The sequence below is a fragment of the Camelus dromedarius genome, chromosome 3 (assembly GCF_036321535.1).
Source record: "Camelus dromedarius isolate mCamDro1 chromosome 3, mCamDro1.pat, whole genome shotgun sequence".
Lineage (NCBI taxonomy): Eukaryota > Metazoa > Chordata > Mammalia > Artiodactyla > Camelidae > Camelus > Camelus dromedarius.
Window position 1 is genome coordinate 95,668,682 of NC_087438.1, and position 26,177 is coordinate 95,694,858.

General features: G+C 45.4%; 1 protein-coding gene across 1 annotated transcript in view; it reads right to left on the minus strand.

Moving 5' to 3' along the window:
- The window catches only part of SPOCK1 (SPARC (osteonectin), cwcv and kazal like domains proteoglycan 1), a 470,147-nt gene that overhangs the window by 251,910 nt on the left and 192,060 nt on the right, over positions 1 to 26,177 (minus strand). The window contains exon 3 of the mRNA XM_031449094.2: positions 3,836 to 3,881. Within this exon, the coding sequence (XP_031304954.1) occupies positions 3,836 to 3,881 (46 nt within the window). The remainder of the gene's footprint in view (positions 1 to 3,835; positions 3,882 to 26,177) is intronic.

Here is a 26,177-nt window from a genome sequence, read left to right on the forward strand (position 1 = left end):
TACAATACTTTCTCTGGGTACCTGATAGGAGTGGGGTGAAAAAAGAAAAAGAAAAATGTGATCCAAGGCAAATTTAGAAAAAGGTAAGTTAAGTGGGCTTCTTGACCAGAAGACTTCTCAAAGCAAGCACAGTGAATCTCCAAGAGATGAACGGAGCATATGTATGTCCCAAATTTATCTGCACGGTGACTGTTTTCTTAAGGAAGCATCTTGCTGGATCAGATGTCACTTTCAGAAGCATAACCTCATGTCTGCTCAACACCCACTCTGTGCTCCGAGGTCGGCTAGGGGGCCAGTGGAAGGAAGGTGCCAAAAGGACAAAGCGGCAGAGACCACCCAAAAGTCTGGAATCACTCCACAGCCCTACAGGTTCGGCCAGCCCCCTGCAGAGGTCCCCTCAAGGGCCTTCGCCCCTTTGCCCACACAGAACAAAGAGCTGCTTGCCTCTGCCCAGTGTCCTCGTCAACCATGCAGCCCGTGCAGCTGCCTGCATGGCGTCAGTCTTTGTGGACTTCACAAAGGAAATTTCTCACCTGAGTTAATCATTGTTCCTTCAATTCCAAACTCAAGTCTCTCTCTTCCGTGTGGAGATCTGGCATGAAATCATTACAATCAAAAAGCATTACTCTGCCCAAATCTCAGAAAGAATTCTTAGAAAAGCCTGAAGTTGCTGGCTATTACACTCCACTGCCAGAAGTATTCATGATTCTCTTAAAGATAACAAGTTAAGGACATGTTCAGTCTCGTGGAAGGAGACCTCCAGGTAAGGAACTTTTCTTCTAACTACCTTGGAGTAATATGGTAAGTGCTGGCTCTATAAAGCCCTGTTGTTCAAAGTTCAGTAAATATCCTTCATCAGAGCACACAATAACAGGTAAGTATTTCTTGAATACTATGGGTGCCCTTACTATTCACCCCAATACTTAAGACAATCAGGAGCCACATGGGCATTTCAGAGGGCAAGCTACAGAGTTGAATGATGATGTCTGACCCTCTGTGACTAAAGCCCAGGGCTCCAACGCAATGAATGGAGCAAAAGAGAAGTAACCCAGGAGTTCTGTAGGAGGGACATCATTTAGCAGATCTGTCTCAGGCTCCTAACCATGGCTGGTGAGCCACCAAACTAAGTCCTGTAAAGTATTGCTCTCATCACATCACTCCTGTGCTCAAAAACTTTCCATGGCTCCCCACTGCCAAGAAAACAAAGCGTAAACTCACAGATTGGTATGAAATGCCCTTCACAACCTGCCTCCAATCCACCTTTCTGGCTTTACCAGCATCCCCCACGTATGGCCTTCCTTCCCTTTTCTCCCTACATGTCATGCCCACCCCACAGCCACTCCATCATGAAGCCTCCCTCGGCACCATCCTAGAACGTATGTGTCATCTGGAGCTCCAAAATGTTTTCCAACGAGTTCCATCTCTATCAACCCAAAGTTTTCCCCAACCACAAAACCACCAGAACCACGTTTGATTCTTTTCCAGCTCCGGAGGGGAAATGACTTCTCCCTGCAGCTGACAGTCTCTGCTGGAGTTCTGCTATCCCCCTGTTTTCTGGAAGATGAAATGCTCTACCTCCTCCATGCCTGTGGTTTATATTTCACCCAGCCGTGTCGGCGCTGATCTAGTAACCTCCCATTTTTATTGAGAAGCACACAATGTAATTGATGACATCTGCTGGGGCTGACATTGTAAGTGAAGGCTATTCTCAGGCCTCCCTGCTCTCCCCCTGGCTCTGTATATAAATAGCCAATGGCAGCTACACCTGAGGCACAAAGTGGGGCTTCTCGGCTAAGGTCCTCAATTATACCCCATGAAGTCATGCAGTTTTCCGGGAGGACTTATCTTAGCAGACCCAGTTCTCCAGTCTGCAGAGCTAGAAAAAGAGGGAGCCAGGACAGGACACTGCTGGATATAGTTGCCAACCTTCTTTGGAGAGAAAAATCCCTATATGGGCTTTTTGGTTAAGCAGATTTAAATACCAGGTTCAAAGGAAGTTATCATTTACATCCTATGTATCGTTTACATGTATCAAATGACAAAGGATGCCGACCTTCGTGTGTAACCTTTCCCAAGGTGTATTAGGAAAAATAAAAATGGGACTCACATTTTTTTCCCTTGGGAAAGTTGTCATATTTGTTTGCAGTCCACGGGGAAGAATAAATTGCGCAGTTATTTAGGCAACATTTGATCCTTACAGGATGAGAACTTATTTCTGCACCTGAGCCAAATGCTTCAGTTCACGGCCAGCATTAGTTGAGGTACCTCCATAAGCAAGAGCCTGGTAGAGGTGTTTACAGAAGGACTCATTTACCAGGCACACACAGTGAATGTGTTGCTCTCTATCCAAGTGTTCTTCCCCAGGAAGGCACAGCCTTTTAAAAGAAATTTTTTAGAAATTGTGACCATTTTTGATGGAAAATTTCTAAATTAAATTACAAGTACCTTCGTGTGATTTCCTGTGATGATTTAGTCATTGTTAGAGTTGTCGAAATGTGGACCTTGGAGACTCAGATGTACAGCCTAGGAGGTCCTCCAAAAGAAAGCCTTCCCTGGCACCTGCCCCCTACACACACACACGCATGCTCACCAAGTCTCCACCTAAAGACTCACCTACACACACCTGCATCACAGTCATTAGCACAGCCCACTGCAATTGCTGACGGAGCTATTTCCCCACTCCCCACTCTGAGCTCCTCCTGGGCGGGCACCACAGATTTTTTGCCTTATCCCCAGCAACCACCTTGGTGCTTGAACACAGAGCACTAGGTCCATGGGTGTTTGAGAATGAATAAATGTAGGCATGTATGAATGAATAAAACGCTGCACTACTGGAGGATACAAGCTAAATGTACATGTGGATATTTTAATGCCAATTTTGCTTATAAGAAAACTAGAGTCCAGATGGAGAGACCCATTAAAGTGACAAAGGAGAGGGCAGAAAGGGGCGCCTTCTATTACATTACTGGGCGATGCCTTCCTTGACTTTGTGTCAAGGGGACCATCAGGATTCCATTAAACACTCAAGCTACAGAACTGACGCTGATTCTCAGAGGTATGGACATTTGAGACTCGGCAGGGAGTGTTTTCCCTCTGAGTTCCAGCATTAACTGCAGGCACAGACTTGAAGTCCAACCTACCAGCATTCTGGCAGCAGCCTGTGCCAACAGCAGTGACACATGGAACAATAAGAGCAAAGGCACAATTCACAGCAGGGCCTCACTGTGTCTTAAACAACCCGCAGGAGGACAGTGGTGGGGATGTACAATTGCCATCAGGAAACTGGCTTGGTGCTTGCTGGTGTGAGCAGAAATGGTCCTGAGGACCCAGCTTAACCCCAAGTGGTCGGGGGCGGCCTCGGAAACAAGCTTTCATTTAGAGACCACGAAGAAGTTATTTAACAAATGAAGTATCAGTGCCCTCGAAAGCCTCTCGGGATTAGCCTGTTTCCAGAGAGAAAGCTTCATGTCTGTGGCTCATGTGAACTGGACAGCGTCTCCAGGCACAGTCTGTTCCATGAGGGAAACGACTGGATTCAGCCCAACAATCCACCAGGTTAGCCTGATAACCACTTTACTATTTTGGTTTTTTAAGTGTTTGTTTTTTACAATACCAACCAATGATTAAAGTGGTCAATTCAATCAAAAAATGTCTTTTAATCTGTCTTAGTAGCAGACAAATAACCAATTTGATAAAAGAATCTCTATCAGTCCCCGATGTCAGTAAAATAAGACAGCGAGCTGGCCTCTGTGGGAAGAGCAACTCAGCATGCCAGGAAGGAAAAATGAGACAGCATTTCCCGGGAACATACAGCAAGAAATCGTGCATTCTTTACCTTGGTCAAAGGGCTTGTTGGGATTCCAGTTTCTGAAATAATCATCCTATATAAGGAGAAAGAAACAGAAAACAAAGGTCAGATTTCAGGACGCTTCTCGCATAATTGCATAAAAACCTGAGTTTCTCCCCACCTCCCAAAACACAAAGGAAAACACTAACAGCTTAGAAATCGTTCTGAGGCATTCACGTGCAATCAAAACAAAACAAAACAAAAAAAAACTTGTCTTTCAAACAGTACAGATTCAACACTGGGAACAGTTAATGCATTTCAGGCTAATATGGAAGCAGCACTGCTCTTCCTGGTTTGACAGATACACCAAGACACCTCCTAAGTGCAAGAGATATTTGCTATCAATTATACTGAAGGCGATGCCTTGCTGTTCCCACTTAGGATTAAGCCTCTGTGTTTGTAACCACTGATAATTCAACCATCAACATTCCTTCTACATGAAGACATGTAGTTTGTGGTGCACACTGCCAGTTTCCTAACACTCACAAAAACCTAAAAAGAGAGGGCCATTCAAATGTTAGAATTAACCACAGGCATATATTTAGCTTAATACTATTTGTTCCGGGCATGTAAAGATAAAAAACAAAGGCTGGCCCATCTAGTTGATTCATAACCGTGTCTCTCGTACATGCAGGCTTAGACAGTTCATCACTCTGGATTTGCAATGGGCTAGGCCACTCACTTCTCCACTGTCACTTTAACGTCTTCTCCACATCTAATAACCCTTTCCTTCCAAACCTCGACTATCCACTCTGCCCTCCCTGTCAGCGCTCACCCGTCCCCACTTCGGCCGAGCACCCCTACTCCGTCAGCTCAGCTCGACAGTTTACAACACACAGAGGCCCCACCCGTGGACATCATCCCCACCCCATTATTAGGGCATGTGCCCCTAGGTAGTTAATTTTCTCCTGAAAGTACTCAAATTCTTTACTCTATGTGTTTTGGGCTGGTATTCTGCACACTGCAGTTTCAGAAAGTGGTCCAAAATGAGGCCTCAGTTTCTCTTCTAGAAAAGTTCATTTACATCAAAAGTGCACAATTAGTCCAGCTTATCTCCTGCTGCAGTTTATCTCCGTCACCATTTCCTGTGAATTTTATTGGCCTCTGTGTCATTCAGTTACCTGGCTTTATTAGATTCTTGTTGAGTTCACCTAAGCCCTGCAATAGATTTTAAGAACCTGGATTTAGAGTAAAATCAGAACATGATTTCTTGGGTAGTGATTCCATTTTCCAGAGCATGAATAAACATGATCAGTTGCCTCTGGATCCTTGGGATTTGGCATTAAACTATTTTTAATTCCAAGGAATTGGCACCTTTGCTCTGGCTTTAATTTTATGGTGTAACTGGCTTTCTCATCTACCCAGTTTGGAAGTGAGAAAGTTGAAAAGAATCCCTCTGCCACATCTCTCTTCATTTATTATTTTAAATAGAATCCTAATCTTTTGAACTATGTGGTTTCAAACTCAGAAGCCAGAGTTAAATGATTCTAAGTTAAGGGCTGGATGATCAGTGGGAAATTTAGCACCTGATTTCTCCAGTTTGACAGCCAATATCCTATTGGTCCTAAACACAAGCAAGTTATCTAGACACTCTGCTTTTCATAAGAGCAAGGGAAGAAATAACCCAAGAATTCATCCTCACCACTGGAAAAAAAATAAATAACAAACATCCATCCTTCCAACAGTGGTTCATCAGGGCCCTCTGAGCTCCAGACAGAGGCATCACACCAACAGCGATCTGGAATCATGTGAAATATTTTCTCCTTGAACATGCTGTTTTAATACACAGAGTCCTCGGAAGCTTAGGATGTGTGTCTGACAGGCAAGGGCTGGAGCCAAAGACAAGTTCCTTTCCTTTAATTTCACGTGTCACATTCTCTTTCATGTCCAAGGAAGGTTCAAGCAAGTCTCAAGAACTGACTATTCCCTAATGATCTCAACATACGTGATGGCTTGGATGGAATGTGAAGCATTCTTCTGGACCTAGTCACTTTTCCAGGCTAACTATCCTTGCCATTTTTACGTGTTTCTTAGGGAAAAATCATGGTTTTAAATATAAAGCCTCTAAAAGCAGATATCTGCATTAGAATATTTAAAAGTCATTGTGAATGTAGTATTGCCTAATTGCTGCCCAAATGCGAAAGTACACCTTGAGTCAAAGCTCATTATGCAAAATAAGCCCTTCAAACAGCCTCTTGCCCAGCAAGGCCAATCGAGAAGGAAAATGATTCCCTGAATCTGATTGCTTTCGCCCAGCCTTTAGGAAAGCTGATGGCCAAAGCAGAACCCAATGAGCCAAAAGCTGAGAAAACCTTGGGTGTAACTGCTTTGGCTAAAGCTGAGAGAGAAACGGCTTATCAGGGGCCAAGATCCTGAACATGTGGAGGGTGCTCACGGAGGGGAGAACCACCCCAGAGCCTACCTGGGGGGTGGTCAGTGAGCACGGGGGAGGGGACTGCTTAGCAGGTCCTGCTACAGTGAGGTTGGAGCTCACAGGTCAGCCTCCCACACTGTACCGGCAGCTGGGACTGGTCTGAACACGTGGCCAGTCTAAGCAGCGGGGGCTGTGCCCATCAACCCACTCTGTCTCTGCGGGAAGTTTGGTGAGGGAGCATCCAAATTCACATGGAAAAAGCCAAAGATAAAAGAATGTCCTTCTAGAGGCCCATGTCATCCCTGATTCCCACTGAACAGTCGGTACACTCAAGGGACAAAGATGGCTAGCTGGTCATGTCTCCAGAGCCTAAGAGCCAGGGAAACCAGCCCAGATCTTCTTGTATCTTATTTTCTAAGTCTTCTAAACATATTGTATTTAAGTAAAGTGTATATTTTACGTTATCCTAAAACAGACCCAGGACTTCCTGTGCTGTTCACAGTTCTGTTTTCTCAGTTATAAATCCCTCCATGGGAAGCAGCGTGCCTGCCCTTACCTTATCCCAGTGCTGCATTGTATCCCAGGGCCTTCCCGCTGTGGGGACCTCAGGGTCTGATCTAGAGAACAGTAAAGGGCGGAACTCGGAGAGCCCTCACCCTTGATTTTCCTTCAGGCCCAATAAAATTGCAGCCAATTAAAATCCAGACTGTGATGGAAGACATGTGGAATGTCTCAGACCACAGTTGCCAGGAGAGGTATATCTGTCTTAGTTGGTCTCTTAACTGATAATTTTACCATCTAGTGATGATGCTTTTAAAAATGACTTGCAAGGACCCCAGTAGCAGTTCATTTTTAAAACATACACCTTAATAGAAAGATGCATACCTAAATACAGTCATTTATTATATTCATTAACTCCTGTTAGTGCATTCTACAGGATGAGGAATGAAGGACAGCCATGTTACTATCCATGTGTATTTCATGGGCTACACAGCACAAGCTAATTATGCCAAGCCTCTATTGGACAGAGCAGAGAACAGTCTTCCTCTAAATTCTAACCATATGAGGAAGGCTGATTCCATTTCACTGTACCACTTCAAAAATGAAAATTACCCAACTCTTTAGGGACTGTTAAAACCTGGAAGAACTTGTAAATTTTAAAAGTCTCAAATTTGAACATATTGACTTATGTCCAAAATCATGAAACATCTCAAGTTACAATAAAGTCATAGTAAAAAAACATCAAAAGTCAGCCTACAGATCACAATAAGAAAGTGACAAATCATAAAAATGAGGAAGGCAGGGGTGGTACTGATGGCAGAGGAAGAATCATGGGAATGATCATGACCCCAAATATTTGTTTTAAATCCTCCACAGCTGATCAATATAGATAAAATCATCTTTATCTCACTAAATAAATAACCTACTAACATAATATTGGATCCTGTGAAATTACTGGCACCCAGTGGCTGGTACAAAGGACCTTACCTCTGAGTTTTCAACATTAGAGATACACTATTTTGATAAGCATTCTTGGAAAGGGAAATTTATTTAAAATACATACATGTATAACACATATTGGATATTATCTAATAGATATTAATAAGGATATACCATTTATCCATGTTAATAACATATAGATGTACATATATACGTATATGCCAAAGAACATTCTGCTCTATAATGCATATTCCAAGAAAAACTTTTAAGCCTCCCTACCATGAAATGAGGCAACAACATTCCTGCCATAATTTACCATGATTAAGCCTCTTCATCATGGATGTCACAGCCAGTTTTGAATGGGAACCTGAATTTTTCTTCCACTGTTCCATAGCCCCAAAATGGCTGATGCAATTTAGCTCAAATATTCCCCAAGGGTTTGCCTTTCCGGAGGTGTTTATTTCAGCTCCAAGAATGTCAAAGCAACTCTGAGGAAGAGATGGAATGGCATAATCACATGGAAACCACTTTTGAAATCCGCCTGCTTTACTCCCACTTACAAAGATGATGATGCAATTTATTATATACCTTACAGCTTTAGATACTGCAGATCAAAGACACTTTGCTCCCATGGAACAGATCATTTCTCCTTCATACATATTTCAGCTAAGTTGTTTGAACACTGCAGCTTCATCTGAAGATTACCTGAGATAATACAAATTACCAGCCTAGAAAATAAATGGGAGCCTCATTTGTCTCAACCAGGAGTGAGCAACGGAGACGTGTATAGAAGGAAGTAAGGCAGAGCGAGGGCAGGCAGCCCCTTTGGGGTCATCTAAGACCCCCTGCAGATAAATACAAAAGGGGTTTATCAATACCAAGGTCAGGTGGTCAGGTGGACTAAAGTCACGTTCACAGTTCCTAGATGGAGGTCAATCCCACTTTATCGAACCCAAAACCTTTACAAACAGATCAATTAAGGGACTATAGGCAAACTGCTCTCAAAAGGATTCAGTGCCAACTAGTTAATTTTCACTCTACTTGTCTGGAGAGAATGGGAAGGAGGGCTGTCTGGCAGGCAGGATGAGTGTCCCTCATCCTGCCTGCCAGATAATAGAAGTCACTGGACATGTGAGATTCCCAGATGACATTATACACATGCATCCCCTATATAAGGTGAAACTTGCCTGCAATTTTAATTTGTGTGCACTGGAAATCCCTACCTATCATGCTGTCAGGAGATACAAAACAACCCATCAGGAAAGGAAAGGCGCTAGCTTCCCAGACACCACCTCACCTCTGAGCTATTTCTGGTCACATTTCTGGGCAAGCAATGTGCTGTCAGTCTCCTCTCAGTCAGGCCTGTCCTTCCCATCCTTGGTGAAGAGCCCCAGTGAGAATCCTTCCAAATGAAGCATTCAACCAACCAGCCCAGCTTGAGCAGTGACTTGAGCCCCGTACCCCAGCAATCCCATCACAGACCGCACTCTTGAGAGCCCTGTTCACCAAGGACTGGTGCACAGGTCATTCACACATTCCCATGTGCACATATCATAGCCATACACCTGGGCCAGGTGACTTCTGAGCTGTGGTGGGTCTTACTCACCTGCATAGTCCCCCAAGGCATCACTCAACAGTACACAGTAAGTCCTTACTTAGACTGCATATAATCTAAATCAGCTGTTCCAACTTTAACATCTCTGTATCCATGTGAATTGCCCAGAACTGCTCTTGCTGTGTGTGTAAGGACAGGTGGGTGTATGTTTATATAGACACTCTAAATCACTTTCTTCCTGAACAGAGTGATTCTTTGATAAATTGGGCTGACATTTGGTATAAAGTCCTGCAGGCCTCAGACAAAATGATTTAGACAATAACAATGTCAGTTGCTCTGCTCTTTCAATAAATAACCCACCAGTAAAACACAGATAATAACTGACAATCATACTTGCACTGTAACTAATGAGAAAAGATAAAGCAGCAAATGGACTGTTTATATGCATTTGATAAATTGCATCCCCTGGATATACCACTGAAAAATAAATGTATGCAGCGCTGGTTCACTGAACTAAAACAAATATTTATCACAGAGATTTAGGATTCAGAGTGAAATTTACATTTTATTTGGCAACTATTTCGATGCTATGTCTACACACAGTTGAAAAGTCAAAAACCTACCTCAACTTCCTGAGTACGAAAGCATTATAAATGAGAAAAAAAAATAAAAGAATCACATCAAACAATAGGAAGGAATGTAAACATTTTCGATAATTGCATCACAATTTCAAATTATCATAACATTACAAAAGTCACAGGCAGATATTCTCCCTTAAGTCACTGACCATCATCCCCTTGAAAAGGTCCCCTCGTTCACTAGTTCATAGGCAAGAACATTAGATTCTCAGTGGAATAATTTAAGAGCGGACAAATCTGAGGGTCCTCAGGTGATCTGTGTCATTACTGTAGAACAGCTAACAACATCCTGATTAAATCCAAACTCTCAGTCATGATTATTATCTCTGAGAATTTCCTATGCCATTGGTCCAAAGGGTGAAATTCAATAAATGTCTCCTGTGATGACATCAGAGAGCAAGAGTAATAGACCTTCTACGTTGCTGCAAAGAAACAGTTTTCCCTTGCAGCTCCAAAATAGCTTGAAGGGGTCTAAAACCTGAGAAAGACACGGGTCCAGGGTCCTGGGTTGTAAAATGAGTAGGGTTGTCATGGCCCCTCCAGCCAATTAAGGGGTTATAACCACCACAAAGCGCTCACCCTCCCCAGGACTGTCTGTCTATCCCGTCTATCCATCCAAGCTGGCGTCGGGGGGAGTGACTGCTGGCTTGGGCTTTCTCAGACACAAAAACTGAGTCTGACGTCCCTTCCAGAAAGCATGCCCTACATTTGGCTTTTCTTGTGGGAATACAAATGGATCTAAGATGCTCCATCTGTACTCTGACCAAGACAAGGGGTGTCTCCCAGACGCAAAGCCATCCACACCCTTGATCTCACAAGTACAATGATTGAAACGTCTGAACTGGCCAGCAGGGGGCTTATGAATGTCTAGACAGGTGAGAAGCAGGCAGGACTATGGAGTTAAAGGCAGAGGAGACGCTATGAACAGGAGAGGCTCTGAAGCAGATACGGGTTCAGATCCTGCCCTGAGCACTCACCAGCTCGGTGGCCTTGCACAACCCCCTCAGCTTCTGAGCTGTGGTTCCATAGGACAAGACCGCTGCACCTACCTTGGAGGATGGGTCACAATGATTCACGAGGACGTGGCAAACTGCCTGGGATACTATTAAGCACATAGAATGACTCAATAAATACAAATTTTGTGTCCACATCCAGAGGTTTTTAATACTGAGATGAACCAGGAACACTGAGAGAAACAGGCATTACAGAAAGAATGATGTGTTTAAAGTTTCAATAATGTGACATCTTGTGCATTTGAACCTAACCAAATAGGTCCAAATGAAGGGAGACTGATTACACTTGGGAACAGTAGTTATGAAATATTTTAAATGCATGCAATTGTATTAGTCTTATGTATGAAGAGTGGCTTAGAAAAAATGCAATGAAATGGGAAAACATGAGATGCAAGCTCGTCTGTTTAAAGGTCAGGCTCCCACTCTCTAAGATTTAGTGACTCCATTTGTGGAAAAAAGGTAATATACCACAGAGCTGTTCTGTGCAACCAATGACGCGTTTTGAACCACTGTTAGCTATTACGTATCATTTAATTCTAAGTAAATTGAAGTTTCCCATTATGACTCACTCACTATGAAGTGAAGTGGGCCTACTCTGAACAGGTGAAATTCCTACATAATCATTAATTTCCATGTAGAAAACAGATAAAGGAACTCTGAAAAGGTCCATTCCATTGACACACCAAATAAGACCTTTGCCATCTTGGCACACATAAACCTGTACTTTACAGAAAATCCAAAGTATGCTGGCCTGAGGCCCAGCTTTGTCCAAGTATCACAAACTCCTAATTAATCAGGTCCCATCATCTTTCTCAGAATGCCACTCCTGCCACACCCAAGTATGGCAGGCCCCTGAACATCCAGATGCTGCCTTTTAGGGTATAAAACACTGGGTACTAACTATCACCTCCCTCCTGCCTCCCTGCCACCCTACACGGGAGGTGCTGACCACAGGGACTGGGGAAAGCTGCTCCTATGGTGACCTCCTGAAGGGACGTTCTGGCCTCATCTCTCCCTGGTATCAGATACTCGAGTTGCTCCCCCCAGCTCCCAGGTGAAGGCCAAGCTCACTAGCAGCTTACAGGGCCCTGCAAGGAGCAGCCCCTGCTGAGTCCTCCAGTCCCCATGGGCCCACATCCCAGCTCCCACACTTTATTCCAGCCATAAGTGAACTACTTCTTGGAGCCACAACAGCCATGCTCACTTAAAAGCTCCGAAATTCCACACTTGCTGCTGTTTCTGTGCCTGAAACAACCTTCCTCGCCCTTCTTCGATTAACATTTATTGTTCTATCAAATCCCAGTTTAGATGATGCTACCTGTGGGCTGCCTCCCTGTCCCTGATTCCCTGTGGTCTGCAACCCCACCGTGCTACCCACAACAGGGCACGGACTCTGCAGTGTCTGGCCACTCTCCCACCAATCAACCACACAGATGGCAGCCCCCAGAGCCACGGGCGGCCGTCTGTCTTCACCTCTAAACCTCCAGGGCCCAGCAGGGTGCTTGTTAGGCTACAAGTACTCAGTAAGCATCTCCCATGGAGAAATAAAACAATTCAACCTCTGTTGCTTTCTTTATGCCGGTATCTTGAGCTGCAGCTCCCTAGTTCATTCCCTTTTGATGCAGAGCTGCAGGCTCTGTGACCTGGAGGTTTCCAGGAAAGTGAGACAGGCAACGAACGCCCATTGTGTGACTTCAACTAGAACAGGAACTGGAACCTGGGGCCAGCGGGGATGATACTGGAAGACCTTGCACAGATGACCAAGGAGGAAAGGCAGACCTCTGTCGGACATCCTCACCCCACATCTGCTAAGGCCCGGAGTCACCCCAAGGAACAAAGAGACTTCATGACTTGGCCTGTCACAGCTGGCAAAAATCTGAGTGAAGATTCAGGACTTGCATCCAGTTACAGTTCAAGTGAAGAAGTTGAAATTAAATTAAAAAATCAAAATGATAGGAATATTAACATGAATCATATAGAAATATAATGGCAGCTACCACGTTCTGAGGCCTGGTGCTAAGCCAACTGTGTTAGTTCACCAAATACTTACAGTTACCATGTACATAAGGTGGGCACAGTCAGCATGCCTATGTTCCCAACTATGATATAGTTGGGAAAACTGAAGTTTAGATCAAATTAATGCACAGGGTCACACAGCTAGTGAGAAGTAGGAGGATCTGAACTCGGTTTTGCATGACTCTGAAGATCATGCTCTAAGCCCTAGACACACTGTTCAATGGCACCATGTGAAGGGAGGACAGTGACGCAGGTGAAGACCGGAAACCCTGGAGAGAGGACATGAGGCTCGCTCCCCTCTAGAGATAGAACTCAGTGTTCACAGGAGATACCAAGGGGTAGGAGATGAGCACAAAGACCAGAGGCTGCCCAAGATGCTCTGTCTACCAATGCAGTGACCCATAGGGCAGCTGAGCCTCAGCTGTCCCATCTGTTAAAGGGGGATGCAAACACCTGCCTCACGGGTCTTTGTGAGACTGGACAGCAAGCTCATTTGTCTCATGCCTGGCTCTGGAAAAGCAGTCAGGACACCCAGATGTCCTGGTACCCACCTCCCCCCAAACTGCCAGATGGCTTCCTGGGATTGAGCATCATGGCCGTCAGCCCTGATGACAGCAGCCTCAGCAGCAAGCTTTGTGAGCTGTGGACGGAGCGCTTACACCTGTCTGCCACTGCACTCTCTGGGGCCCACTTCAAAGTGGAGCATCCAACACCGACATCAAGGTACCGCATAGAGGATGTGGTGGCTTTGGCACCGGTCACTCTCTGGGAAGCCACGGCCACAGACTTTGCATGAAATTTTCATTAGCAGCACAGCCAGGCCTGCTGCACTTCCTCCCGGCCCTGCCACTCAGCCTTTTCTCTTGGAAGGAACATCTGGGAAAGTTAGCAATAAAAACTCCCTCATGGGGTCCCTGAAAGGATCCTAGCAGCCTCCCTGTCTACCCTCCTGTGCATCCTGAGGCTCTAGCTCTTGGACCATGCCCACAGCGGAAGCTCCTCATCAAAGCCCCAGAAATAGATCTGGGCAAGGTCTTTGCCCATTTCCAAGCAATGATGTCACAGTCAGAATCTGAGAGGGTTCACTTAAAATCTGCAGCTTCCAAAGTGGCGCTTTCCCTCTGGTAAGAGGTCACCAGTGTAGACAAGCCTGCCAAATAGATCCACAGTCCCAAGCCACAGTTTCCTTCTGCAATCACTGGCAAAGCTTCCACAGAGAAGGGGGGTGTGCCCTGTCTGAAGTGCAGCCACTGCTTTAACTAGGGTTTGCCACGAGGTAGAACAACCCTCTCACCCTGACTGAAGACCCTCCACAGGACCCACGCTCCCAAAGACAGCTGGGTCCAAGCAACACTGGATCGTGGAGATGGCTCATTTTCCTCTCAGCCACCAAGCCTTTATGCAACTCTGTGATGGATGTAATCCAGTCCCTCACCCCAGCAGTGCCGCAGAGATGCCTGGTAGACTCAGGAGACTTAGAGAAACAGCCGCAGAGCATTTCAGCCAGGCTCCAGACTTGGGAACATGCTCACCTGGCCACTCAGACATGTAGATAATGAATTTATGTCATGTGACAAGACAGAGTGCCCAGAGAAGCTGCAAGAGAACAGTCCTCGTACCAAGAGCAATGTGCACCCATCCCTGAGAGCCATTCAGGCCCCACCACTTGGGGACCCATGAACTATTCTACTCCACGAACATCTAGATTTCCTGTTGCCCTTCAGAGGGGGTTCCATCATCTGGCTGTGCTCATTTAGGGCCTGGCACACTCACAGAAACAGAGCGAGGTTGCAGCTACCAAGGAAGCTGGGACTAGAGGCTCAAGGATGTCAGTGCCTGATAAGACATCCACATCTCATCTACAGGCACTAAGGAGCCACTGGAGGGCTGATATGGAGTTGGACCTCATCACATCACATCACATCACATCACATCACATCACATCACATCACATCACATCACATCACTACTTTCTGTAGCACGCTGGGCTGACTGAGTGTGGGGCAGATTAGAGAGAGCCCAAGTGTAACCAAGGACACCAAGGAAGAAGTTCATTCCACATGTACACAAACATCACTTATGGAGCATGTGCTGCATGTCTGCCCTTGTGCTAGAAAACAGACATGAATAACCCCCAGCCCCTACCCTCAGAAGCCCACAGTCTGGCTAGGGGATGGGGAACAAGAAATGTCAGGAGATGAAGTGTAATATTACCAGGCGATGTGGTCATTACATGAAGAAAGCAGCTACAGAACACAGAGCAGGAAGCCACAAACTACTCCAGGGAACCAGGGCAGACTCTACTGAGGAAGTGGGACTTACACTGGGTCTGGATGGACAAGGAGTTTTCTGGGCAAGGGACACACAGCAGGGTGGGAGAGAGAAGCCAGCAAGGGCAACAAGCCTGAGTCTTTGTTTCAACAGCCTTGGGCTCAGGCAAAAAGTGGGGATGCCTGAGCCCAGGTGCAGCCACAGAGACCGGACAACAGGTCACACCTGCCTGCTTTGCTCAGGGTCCCCAAATCCCCATGGCCACACCACTCGGTCTGCCCTTTGTTTTGGGACCAGGAAGCCTGTAGCTGCTGTGGCTGGTCATTGGCATCACTGCGACCTGCTCACTCCAGCTGCAAGGAGGAGCAATGACACAATGTCTAGAGGAGCCACACTGACCCATGGCATGCCATCCCGGGAACCAGAGCCAGCTCACTCCCCGGCCCTTCCAACCAGCAAGCATCCCCATGCCACCTCTTAAGGACATGTGTGAGTCATATGGGCCACAACTGGAACCAACTAGTCTGTGTGCCTGTCCCTCTCTCTGTCCTGCAGAGACATACTGCCAGCTTGCTACACCTTTCTTCATTAAATAAACATCCCTCCCTGTGAACAAAGAACATGCCAGGTGACCACACTCTGGGAACCAAGACCCTGGAGGCCCCCCCTCCACCCTCAGTAACAACACTTAAGGTCCTCTTGCTCTCACTGAGCCTTCGAAAGGTCCCACTCTTGTCTGCAGGGGACAGGGGTAAAGGAGACGATGAACAACCAGGATTCCTGCATGATACCTATCTTTTAAAGTCAAAACCCTCCAGCGCAAAATTATCAGGTGAGATCATTCACATCATAACAAAATACACATCAATAAAAACGTATTTATTTCTTGTGGAAGAGTACTCAGCTGGCAGACACCATACAATATTTTAATTTTTATGCTTTCTTTTCATTTATTATTTGGAAAACAACAGGAATGTTAGTAACAATCCAGGTCCCTTCCAGTCCTAAAATTCAATGATTCTATAACATGTCAGATAATAAATCAAATATGCCTGAAAGCTCTGTGTAAACAAAGTGGGAGCAACTTTCACAGACTAGCAAGGACTAGAATGTACTGGAAGAATCCAAGATGGACCAAAGCAATAAGCTGCTTTTTCTTTGATTTTTAGTTTTGCTTCCAAATCTTAAGAGCCTAATATGAACACAAACAATAATTATGTCCTAGATCTTTAAAATCTCCTTCCTACTAAATGACTTATGAACATTGTAAACTGACTATACTTCTCTCACTCCCTCTCTCTCTCTCTATATATATATGTATATATTCCAAAAATTTCCAAGATCAAGTTCTTTAGCCAAATTACCCTATTCTAAGAACTGGAGACTCCTAGAAGGTCACATACAACATGGGAAGGAAGAAACCAAGAAGCAGTAAAGAGGACCAAAGATGTAGTGGTGACAACTTCATCCACTCCATCACCACATCCTCTCCATGCCCAGAGCCCACCTCCTCAGAGGCCAGTGAAGAACAAGGAGCAGCCACGGCCACCAACATGCATGAGGCCAGGACAACATGGCTACACTGGAGGCGAGGGGTGTAGTGCTGGGTCCCATTCATTAAAATTGATGTTTTCATGTAGTCACATTTTATAAGTATCTCAACTATCCTTAAAGAGCGTCCACAACCCACCATAAGGAAAAGAAAATACAAAAAGGACTAGAGAAAAACCAAAGTGGCAACAATGGTTATGGATGGTTGGGGGAATATAACAGTTTTCTTCCTGCTTCTACTTCATTATTTTTCAATAAAAAATTACATGGATTATTTCATGTATTTATATGCTGTTTATGCATTCATCCCTTTACCCATTCATTCATTCATTTACAGTTCTACGGGAAGGGAAAATGAAGACAGCATTACCCTAATACTATGGTCAGGGCAACTCTAGCCAGCAAGGTAAAATCATTTTCATATGAATTCGCACAGCACTAAAATCTGCAGTATGAGAGCCATGTACACTGAGAGATTTAGAGTGAGAAATGTACCCACATCCCAGACATGGGAATTAAGAAGAAAGGACTTCTGTGCCATGGCCTAGAACCTAGGACCCTTTCCAGGTAGCTCAATGGAATCACAAACCCTTATAAGTAGCTGGTCTCTGGGCTGGCACACAAGGTCAGCGTTCATTTACTTCTTTTGTCTTGACACCCTATTCAGGAATGAAAGATCTGGAATAAACAGGGTGTGACCCCTCAGCTCACTCACCAGCACACAGCCTATGGTCCCCACCAGAAACAGGCAGGCGAAGGACCCAGAGCTCACAGCAGAAATCATACATTTACTCATGAGGCAGTCAATTTGGGCAAAAAACCCAAATTGTGGCTTGATTTAATAAGGCATCTGAGGCTTGCATCCCTCATCTGATTTACCAGCAGGATACACAAATCACAGTTAGAATCAGAGGCACCTTGTCAGGGCTGCCCGCCAGAATTATTTGGGAACATTACTGCATGGGTTATTTTGGTGCTGCCCATCAAAGCCTCATATGTCTGCTTCACACACCTCTTTCACAAAACTCAGCTCTTAACCCAGTTTGGAGCTGAAATCAATGGCTCTGCTTCTAGATCTGAAACACACACACACACACACACACACACAAAACATTAAAGCCTACAGCAGTTTCTTAACTCGTTACTTCTCTTGACGTCTCCACTGTCTCTGCCGAAGTGATTCTGGGCAAACATTCCAACCTTTTTGAGCTTCAGTTTCTTCATTTGTATAACAGAGCAATGGTGCCCATTCCACTGGGATTACTGGGAGGATTACTCAGGACATAGATGCAAAATATCCAGCACAGAGTATACACCAAAAATCCAAACATGGTCACTGCATTTTTAAATTGACCTCAGCACATCCTCTGCTGTAAGCTGATAACAGAGTTTTAAAAACAGATCGCCAGTTTCCTCTGGATTAGGATATTTGTGATGCTGCCATCCTGACTCTAAGGAGAGTTTTAAGGAATCAAATCTGGGTAATGGCTGCTTTAGAAAAGCAGCAGCCACTGCTCAGTGAGAAAGTGTAAATAAAATGCCACTTAAGTAATCACATTACTCACAGCTTAATGCATGTGATTCGGAGCTGCAAGCAAGCGTGTGTGTGATGGATTTCTCATTATCTGTCGGCTGCCGCTGCAGCCCTTCTAAGTGTCTGCAGGCATCCCTGACTGGGAACGTCTACATTAGCTCCGGATGGGACCCGCATTCCTGCTATCAGTGGGAACAGACTCAGCAGGAAGGAGGCGATGCCTTCAAAATGAGGTGGTAATACAAACAGACGTGTTTGCTTGGGGAAGAGCTGCGAGGTTCTATGTCAGCCATTAAATGTCTCTTCCTCAGCTCTCAGGGGCTTCCGAGATAGTTGGGGAGAAAGGAAATCCCTAGCTGAATCCTCCCAGCCCTGCCGGGTGGGGATAGAGCCTCCTCAGAGGCTGTGATAGAACTTACTTTTGACTCAGCAGTGTTGACTGCTGAACTAAGCGCCAAGGAGAGAACCGACAGTGTGGTGCTAAATCTACCTTCTCTCTGAGGAGCGCCTCTGAAATCACAGCATTTTCCATTTGACCAAAGCCACCCTCATGGGTGCCAAGCACTCAGTGGGAATGTAGTAGGTTCTTAGACCATTTATGCTCTGGATAAACACAGAACTTCTAGAAAAGCTACTTCAGAATCCAGCCGCGAGCATGCTCTCAGTATGTGGATATCTGCAGGGGCAGAGGCTAGAATACCCACAGGGAAGAACGTGAGGGTCACTTCATGTTAAATCCAGATTCACCAAGGCATCTGCTGCCTTTCCCCAGATGGGGAGCCTCAGTTGCAACAATCAGAGACTGCCCTTCCTGCCTCCACCTCCCAGCAGGGCGGGCATCTGTGCCCTCATGGTCTTCTCCCCAACCCTTGCTCATCACAACCAGCTCCCTGATCTTCCTTCAGAGCCAAGTAAAGAGGACTGTGACAGCTCCACTCACATTCAATAAGGGATCCAATCCCGTGGTGACAAAATCCTGCCAGGATGTCTGCTGGGGGAAGGTGAGGAATATTTGGGGAGAGGGCCTTGGCTAGCCCCTGAACTTATAGCACATCTGTCAACCCAGATCCAGTTAAAGATGTGCAGGTAAAGATGACTAAGAACCAGTGGAGAGGAGGAAAGGGACTGAAAAGAGACTGCAAATAGTCCTGAAGGGAAAAGATCTAGAGACAACGTGAATGAACACGGGCAATATGAGACTATTTTCTACTCCAGACCCAAAATGGAGCCAGTGGACAGAAGAGCAAGGACCCAGGTCCTAGGGAGGTGCTGGGACCTCACCACTTTTTAAAGGAAGATCAAGGAACAGCAACTCGAGCCTGTGTTCAACCTACAACGAGAAGCAATGGATATCTACAGAGCGCCTACTGCCAGCCAAGCACTGCACTCTGCACATTATGTGAATCATCCCCCATAATCATCACAATGATCCTAAAAGGATGGAGGCTTCCCCTACATTTCAGCTTTGAGGAAACTATGGCTCAGAGAGGTTGAGTAACTTGCTCCAGGTCACACAGCAAGAAGCAGCCAGGCAAGGATTCAAATCCAGCTCTGCCCAACTGCAGAGTCCTGGGCCCTTTCCATATGTCACGATGGCCCAGCACCCCACGTTGGCTGAGTACCCCACCGAGCTCTAGGCCATCAGTTCCTGAAGGATGGACTCTGCTGGACCTAACTCAGACCTGATCAACCTGCAAAGACTCAGAAGAGCTATTGTTTGAATGTCAGGGCAGATATGTGGAGAAATCAGGATTCTCTTGGCAACTTGTAATTTAATTATTTTAAGGGAAAGGCCCACCTTTGACAAAGCCCAGGGAAACTAAGCCTGTAGTGCTAAGATATGGGAGGAAGCCAGAGTATGGAAAGAGAGGGGAGAAAAACTGAAACCCCAGGAAACACCAGAGGGAGGGGGGAGGAACAAGCTATTACATCAGAATGCCCGTGGTGGCTGGGGTATAATTGGGGCTGAAGGACAGAGGATGAAACAGGACCTTGCCCCTAAGATGTACAGCACAGATCAGGTTCCAAGAGGGGCAAATTCCCATCCTATGTGAAAGTAGCTGGCTGGGTGCACCAGTCTTCAGTCTGATCCCTGAATCGCCCCAGATTAACGAGCCTCCTCTCTGGGCAGCAATGCGAGCTCAGACTGGCTAACAGGCACGCAGGCCATGTGTGGCTCCCAGGCGATCGCATGTGAGCACACACATCTTAACAAAGCTGTAGTCTGCTTTACCAAAAATCTGATTTGGGTTGTTGCTTGCCTTCCTGCTGGTCCTCACTCACATTTGGGCCCACAACAGTTAGGCCTGAATGATAGAATTGGAGAAAATCTTGAATAAATTATGAACACATAGTCAACCACAGCTACCCAGACCTTTTGTGCTTATTAACAACTACTCTTTGCTACACTATTCTTAAATCTTTCACAACTAAAATCTACCTGGGAACATAAATCTCCCTCACCAGAATGTGAGCAGGTCCCGTAATAACAGCGGCAGTTCATTACTGAACCATTTTGGGTTCTATTTCTCCAAGAAAAATAAATAACCAGTTTAAAGATTGTCAGAAAAATGTTTCACCGGTATTCAGCTTAAACATGATTATTTATTAGAAATTATCAAAAGCTACTCACACCTGCAGTAACTCTAAGCACACATGGTCTTCAGTGAGCTTCATACTTAAAAGGCAGGAAGAAGACATAAAACCCCTAACTGCTACAGATTTTCGCTTTGAGCAGATCTTCATTTCTTCGGCCTCTGTGGCTGATCTTGGTGATGGAAGCCTCCTGCACCAGATGCTCAGACAGAGAGAGCCCTGGGGAAAGATGTGGAAGAGGTGGAAGAGGGGAAACCGCACGTGAAGAGCTGGAACTGTGGCCCACAGGGCTCAACCCTCCGAAGTAGGAGTCAGCAAACTTCTTCTGTGGGCCAGGGAATAAATATTTTTGGCTTTGTGAGCCACACACAGACTCTCCTAGACATTCTTTTCCCTGTCTCCCTTTAAAAATGTACAAATCACTCCAAACTAGTGAGCTCAGCTGGATTTAGCTTTCGGTCTGAGTCTGTCCACCCCTGCTCTAAACAGACTTCTTAACGCTCTCTACCCCCATGTGGTAGATGCAGTGTGTGGTCCTATTTTCAACACAAAGGGAACGAGGTGCTAAGATGTTAGGAAACCTGCTTGAGTTCACACACTTGGCTTAAGTGTGCTAATCTAAAGCCAGGCAGGATCCAAGCCTAGACTGACCGGTTTTCAAGGGTCATACACTCCCCATTATACCCCATGGCTTCAAAAATACTTCCAATTTGGCAACTGTCTTCTCAGCATTATAAGTACAAAACGATGACAAAGGAACTAAGATTTGTTGAGCATCTACTGTGTATTGAGCCTTACCCATGGACTTGACACATGAGAGTCCCCAGAGACGGCAAGGACGGTTGTAGAGGTTGCTCACTGTATAAGAATGCCTCGTCAGGAAAGGAGCGGGGGCTAAAATGCTGTGTGCACTGCATGCATCAGCCACACCCTGGAGCAGGGCTGTTCCTACCCAGACAGGACACTTCCTCCTATTCTAAGGGCACCATGCTGGCTGCAGTAGCTCTGCTCACCTACCCCTCAGCGGGCAGGGGGCAGGAAGAACAGCCTCGCCAAAAGCCATGGAAACCTGTAGCCTGGAACAATGAAGGGGGCCAGAATACAGTCCAAGTACACAGACTCCCATGGCAGGGTGGGGGAAGCCAGTGACAGGAATCCAGGCACCAAGCCTCAGGTGCTAAGGAAAATCAAGCTCACCTCCACTCTGAAATGTTAGGATGGAGTTTTGCAGTCAAGAGAAAGACAACTGTTTCACACACAATGTGAATTAATGGACTTCATTACTCTAAAAGGTGATAACGGTGGAAAATAGGGATTTTAAAGGAAGATTTACACAAATTCTATTTAGTTCAACAAACAGTTATGGACTCTCTTAGTGATCACGACCTAAGAGTTTATTACCGGAAGCCAGGAGCAGGTGCAAAATTTTCCTCTCATCATGCAATTTATATGCTATCAGTGTCATCCTTAACAAAAAGGGACTCTTAATCACAAAGCAAATTGGGTGAGACCCAATGTGACCCAGCACACTTCAGGTGTTCCCCCAGGCTCCTCTGCCCCAATTCTCCTGACCCCTGTCTCCCAGGCCATCAACATCCCTCCCCTCTCACCCACACAGTACAGGGAATGCAGACCTACAAGGGCCCTGCACAGCTGTCATGTCATAAACTGCTTCTGCCTAGACTTCCCTGGAGGAAGACAGCCCAAGCCCAGTCCTGAGACGGCCCATGGGTACACGCCTCACGCTCTTCCTCCTGGACTCAGACGTCCAGAAGTCAGACGTCACTTGCAGGAAGCAAGCTCAGCCAAGGCTGCAGGAGGTCCTGAAACACAGAGGCCTGCTCCTGCCTAGCACATGGGGACAGCTCCCCAGAGCGACAGTGCTGATAAAGAGTCCTTCAGGTCCCATGAGACTTCCTTTCTCCCACACCCTACCCAAATGGCAAAATAAATAAAAAACATTCAATGACTGTCTTCCTGAGACCTCAGCAGGAAAAAACTTAGTTAAGTTATTGGGAATTAGTAAAAGAAACTGCATTTTCTTTCCTTTTTCAGCTCCAGCTCCAAGGATAAGATTTTTCTCACGTGCCCCTAAAAGTTTTTGCAATTGTCTCTAGACAGACACTAGTGAGGAGAGAAAGCAAATTGCCCTCTGCAATTACTAAGCTCTGAAGTCCCTAAACAGCCCATCTTTATGCTGCCAGTGTAGCTGTGTCCCTGGGCGGCTGGTTCAGGCTAGGGCAATCATTCCCAGAGCCCACCCTTACTGCTCAATGTTCAAAAGGCGAGGTGGAAAATTACCCAGAAAACAGCTGTTTATGCTTTAGGCGGTACGTACATGGAGAGAGAAGCAATGGGTGGGTGGAAGTCACAAGCCGTAAAATTGAGAAAATACTATTTTCAAGTTAAGTGTGCAGGGAAGTTCCTTCATGAGAGGTAACCAATAGTCGAGTGGAAGCACCAGAGGACAAGACCCTCTGGTTGGAGAGAGAAGGAAAGGGGCAAGGGTCACCTCCAAATGACAAGTCACTGAACTTCCCCACTGTCATGGTGCCCAGAGCACTGAAGATACTTCACCCAGCAAGAGGGAGTCAGGCCCAGCCCCCCACTTCTGGATGACTTTCTCCCTCCAAGCACACAACTCTACAACATAGACAGAGCATCCAAACATCAATGGTGGTCAACTGCACTGTTCCAGGCACAGTGCTATGACATTTTGAAAAAAAGAGGTAATGGCAAAACTACTACTTCCCCCAGCCATAAACCAAAAATCTATGAGATATCAGAACCCCTGGAATACCCAACCCAACCTTGACAATAACCTGCCCCCAACATAGACAGCCCAGCACAGAATCCTGAATCCTACTCAACACCTTCCCTCTAAAGGTCTTATCTCCCCAACCAGGGCCAATTCCCACCCTCATGGCTATGAGAATTTGGTCCAACAGGCTGGAAATTAAGGGTCTTTTAACCAATGAACAGAGAGATAATCTGGAAGCATCTAGAGGTTCTAATCCCTGGCCACTCCTAGGTTCCCGAGACCAGGCAGTTATTTGCTGCCAAGCCTGAACATCAGGTTCCATTTAAAAAACAAATCTGAACTCACAATGATTTTTCACATACATTATTGTAGACCAGGTTGTGACTAAGCATTGAAGTCTACCATATTTTACTCAAAACTTGCAGGTCCTCCTGTTTGCATCCAAGGAACAAGATACACTGCCTTCTGTAATGAGGAGAAATAGAAGCACTTTGAAAGGCACTGAGGAGACAGTCAGCTTCATCGATTTATTTCTGAGATGGAGAACTGGGGTAGGAGAAGCTACCAATTGTTCATCAGTACCGAGCTTTTCATAGCAGGAGGCCTGAAACGTGGTTTGATTGGCTTGGTCCTGTAAAGCTCAAGGATGCATCTTAACCAGGAGGACAGCACAGCAGAGCACTGAGCTTGGGAGTCCAACAGAGCCCACTTTGAATCTTGGCCCCAACATGTGTTGACTGTGTGTGACCTTGGAAAACTACTGAACCTCATTTTTCCAGTCTATAAAATGAGGTTATTAATGGAGCCAACTTCATAGAGTTTATAAAGTTCAAAGGAGGTAATCCATGTAGAGCACTCAGCAAAAGGACTGATGAATCCTCAGAAAGAGTAACCACTAGAAATAGTCATTGTTTAATATATGATTCTCATGTATGTGCATTTTAACCCTTAATTACTCTTTCTTTCAAAGCTGGCCGATCATATTAGGATCTTAGGTGGAAAAGTTTAAAAGGAACACTTGATTGGCCTCTTGCTTTTCTTTGAAAAACAGCGCTCTGGCTCCATAGTCTGAAAACAGGTCCAAAGAATCACTGACATTCAAAAAGAAGGAAGAAAAAAACAACAAAACAAAATCCTAACATGTAAGCCAGAGGCAAAGGTGAGGGAAAGTGGTTCTGTTTTCTCAAAAAGAAAAAGCAGTTCAGGAGGAAAGAGCCACACGTCTGTGTTGGTTGAAGCCAGAATAACGCCACAGAGAGCTGTACACTCTGCTGAACAAGAGCAGGGAGCCACGCTTTCCTAGATGCTTCTTTAAAATATGTAAGGGAAATGGTATGCAGAGATGAAAACTCATACAGCATCTTCCTCATCAAAAACCACCATAAAGAGAGTGAAAAAAACCAAGCCACAGAGAGAAGATACTTGCATCATTCCTAACAAATGAATGGCTAGCATTCAGAATGTATAAAAGAATTTAGATAAATCAATTTTTAAAAAGACAGACAACCCAGTTAAAAGTAAAGCACAAGAGATCTGAACAGGCATTTCACATAATAGGATCCCCCCAGGCCAAAATGTACCATAAGGGCTAAAACACTGACCTTTGGCCATACCAAGTGTAAGAAAAGATGCAGAGTGACTGACACTCACACCACTTGCAGGAGTGTAGCATTACAATGGCACAGCCTCTTCAGAAAACCACCCAACAGTTGAAACTAAAGATATTTACATGGACCCGTGACCCAGTAACCCCACCCCTAGGAAAACACCCAACAGAAATGAGTACAGGTATAGAAAAAAGATGGATACAAGAATGTTCATAAGCAGTAACACTCAAAATAATCTTCACAGCAAACAACCCAAATATCCTCCAAGAGCAAAATGGATAAATTACAGTCTGTTCACACAATGGAATACTAGGCAGCAATGATAACCAACTGGATGAGACCACTTGCATAATACAGAGTGAAAAAAGACCAAAGAAGAATATAAAATGCACAATGTCATTTAATTTCAAAAAAGGACAAAACTAACATACAGTGAAAAGTTAGACACATGGTAACCTCTGGGAAGAAAGCAGCAGAAAGAAGTCAGGAGAAGAGTAAGATCATAGGAGGATGACTGAGGTTTCTGGGGTGCTACTCATGTCCTGTTGCTTGATCTAGGGCCAGTCACATGGGTGTACTCACTTGGTAAGAAATCTATTCTATTTGTGCACCTTGTTCACTTGCATATTATACTCCAGTACAAAAGTTTAAGAAATGAGTGAAACAGAGATAGTCTATTCTGCTGTATTTATGTGATCTTAGCTGAGTAAGTGCTTAGCTGGAAATAAAGAAATACAGTTGACCCCTCAACGACATGGGTCTGAACTGTGTAGGTCCACGTATCTGCTGATATTTTTTTCAATAAATATGGACTATAGTACGACATGGTCGAGGGTCAGCTGAAGCCACGGATGCAGAAATGCAGACACAGAGAAACTGCTTCTAAAGACTACGAGCTATATGCGGGTTTTTGGCTGTGCAGAGGGCCAGTGCCCCTAACCCCCACACTGTTCAAGGGCCAGCTGTGCTCTGAGC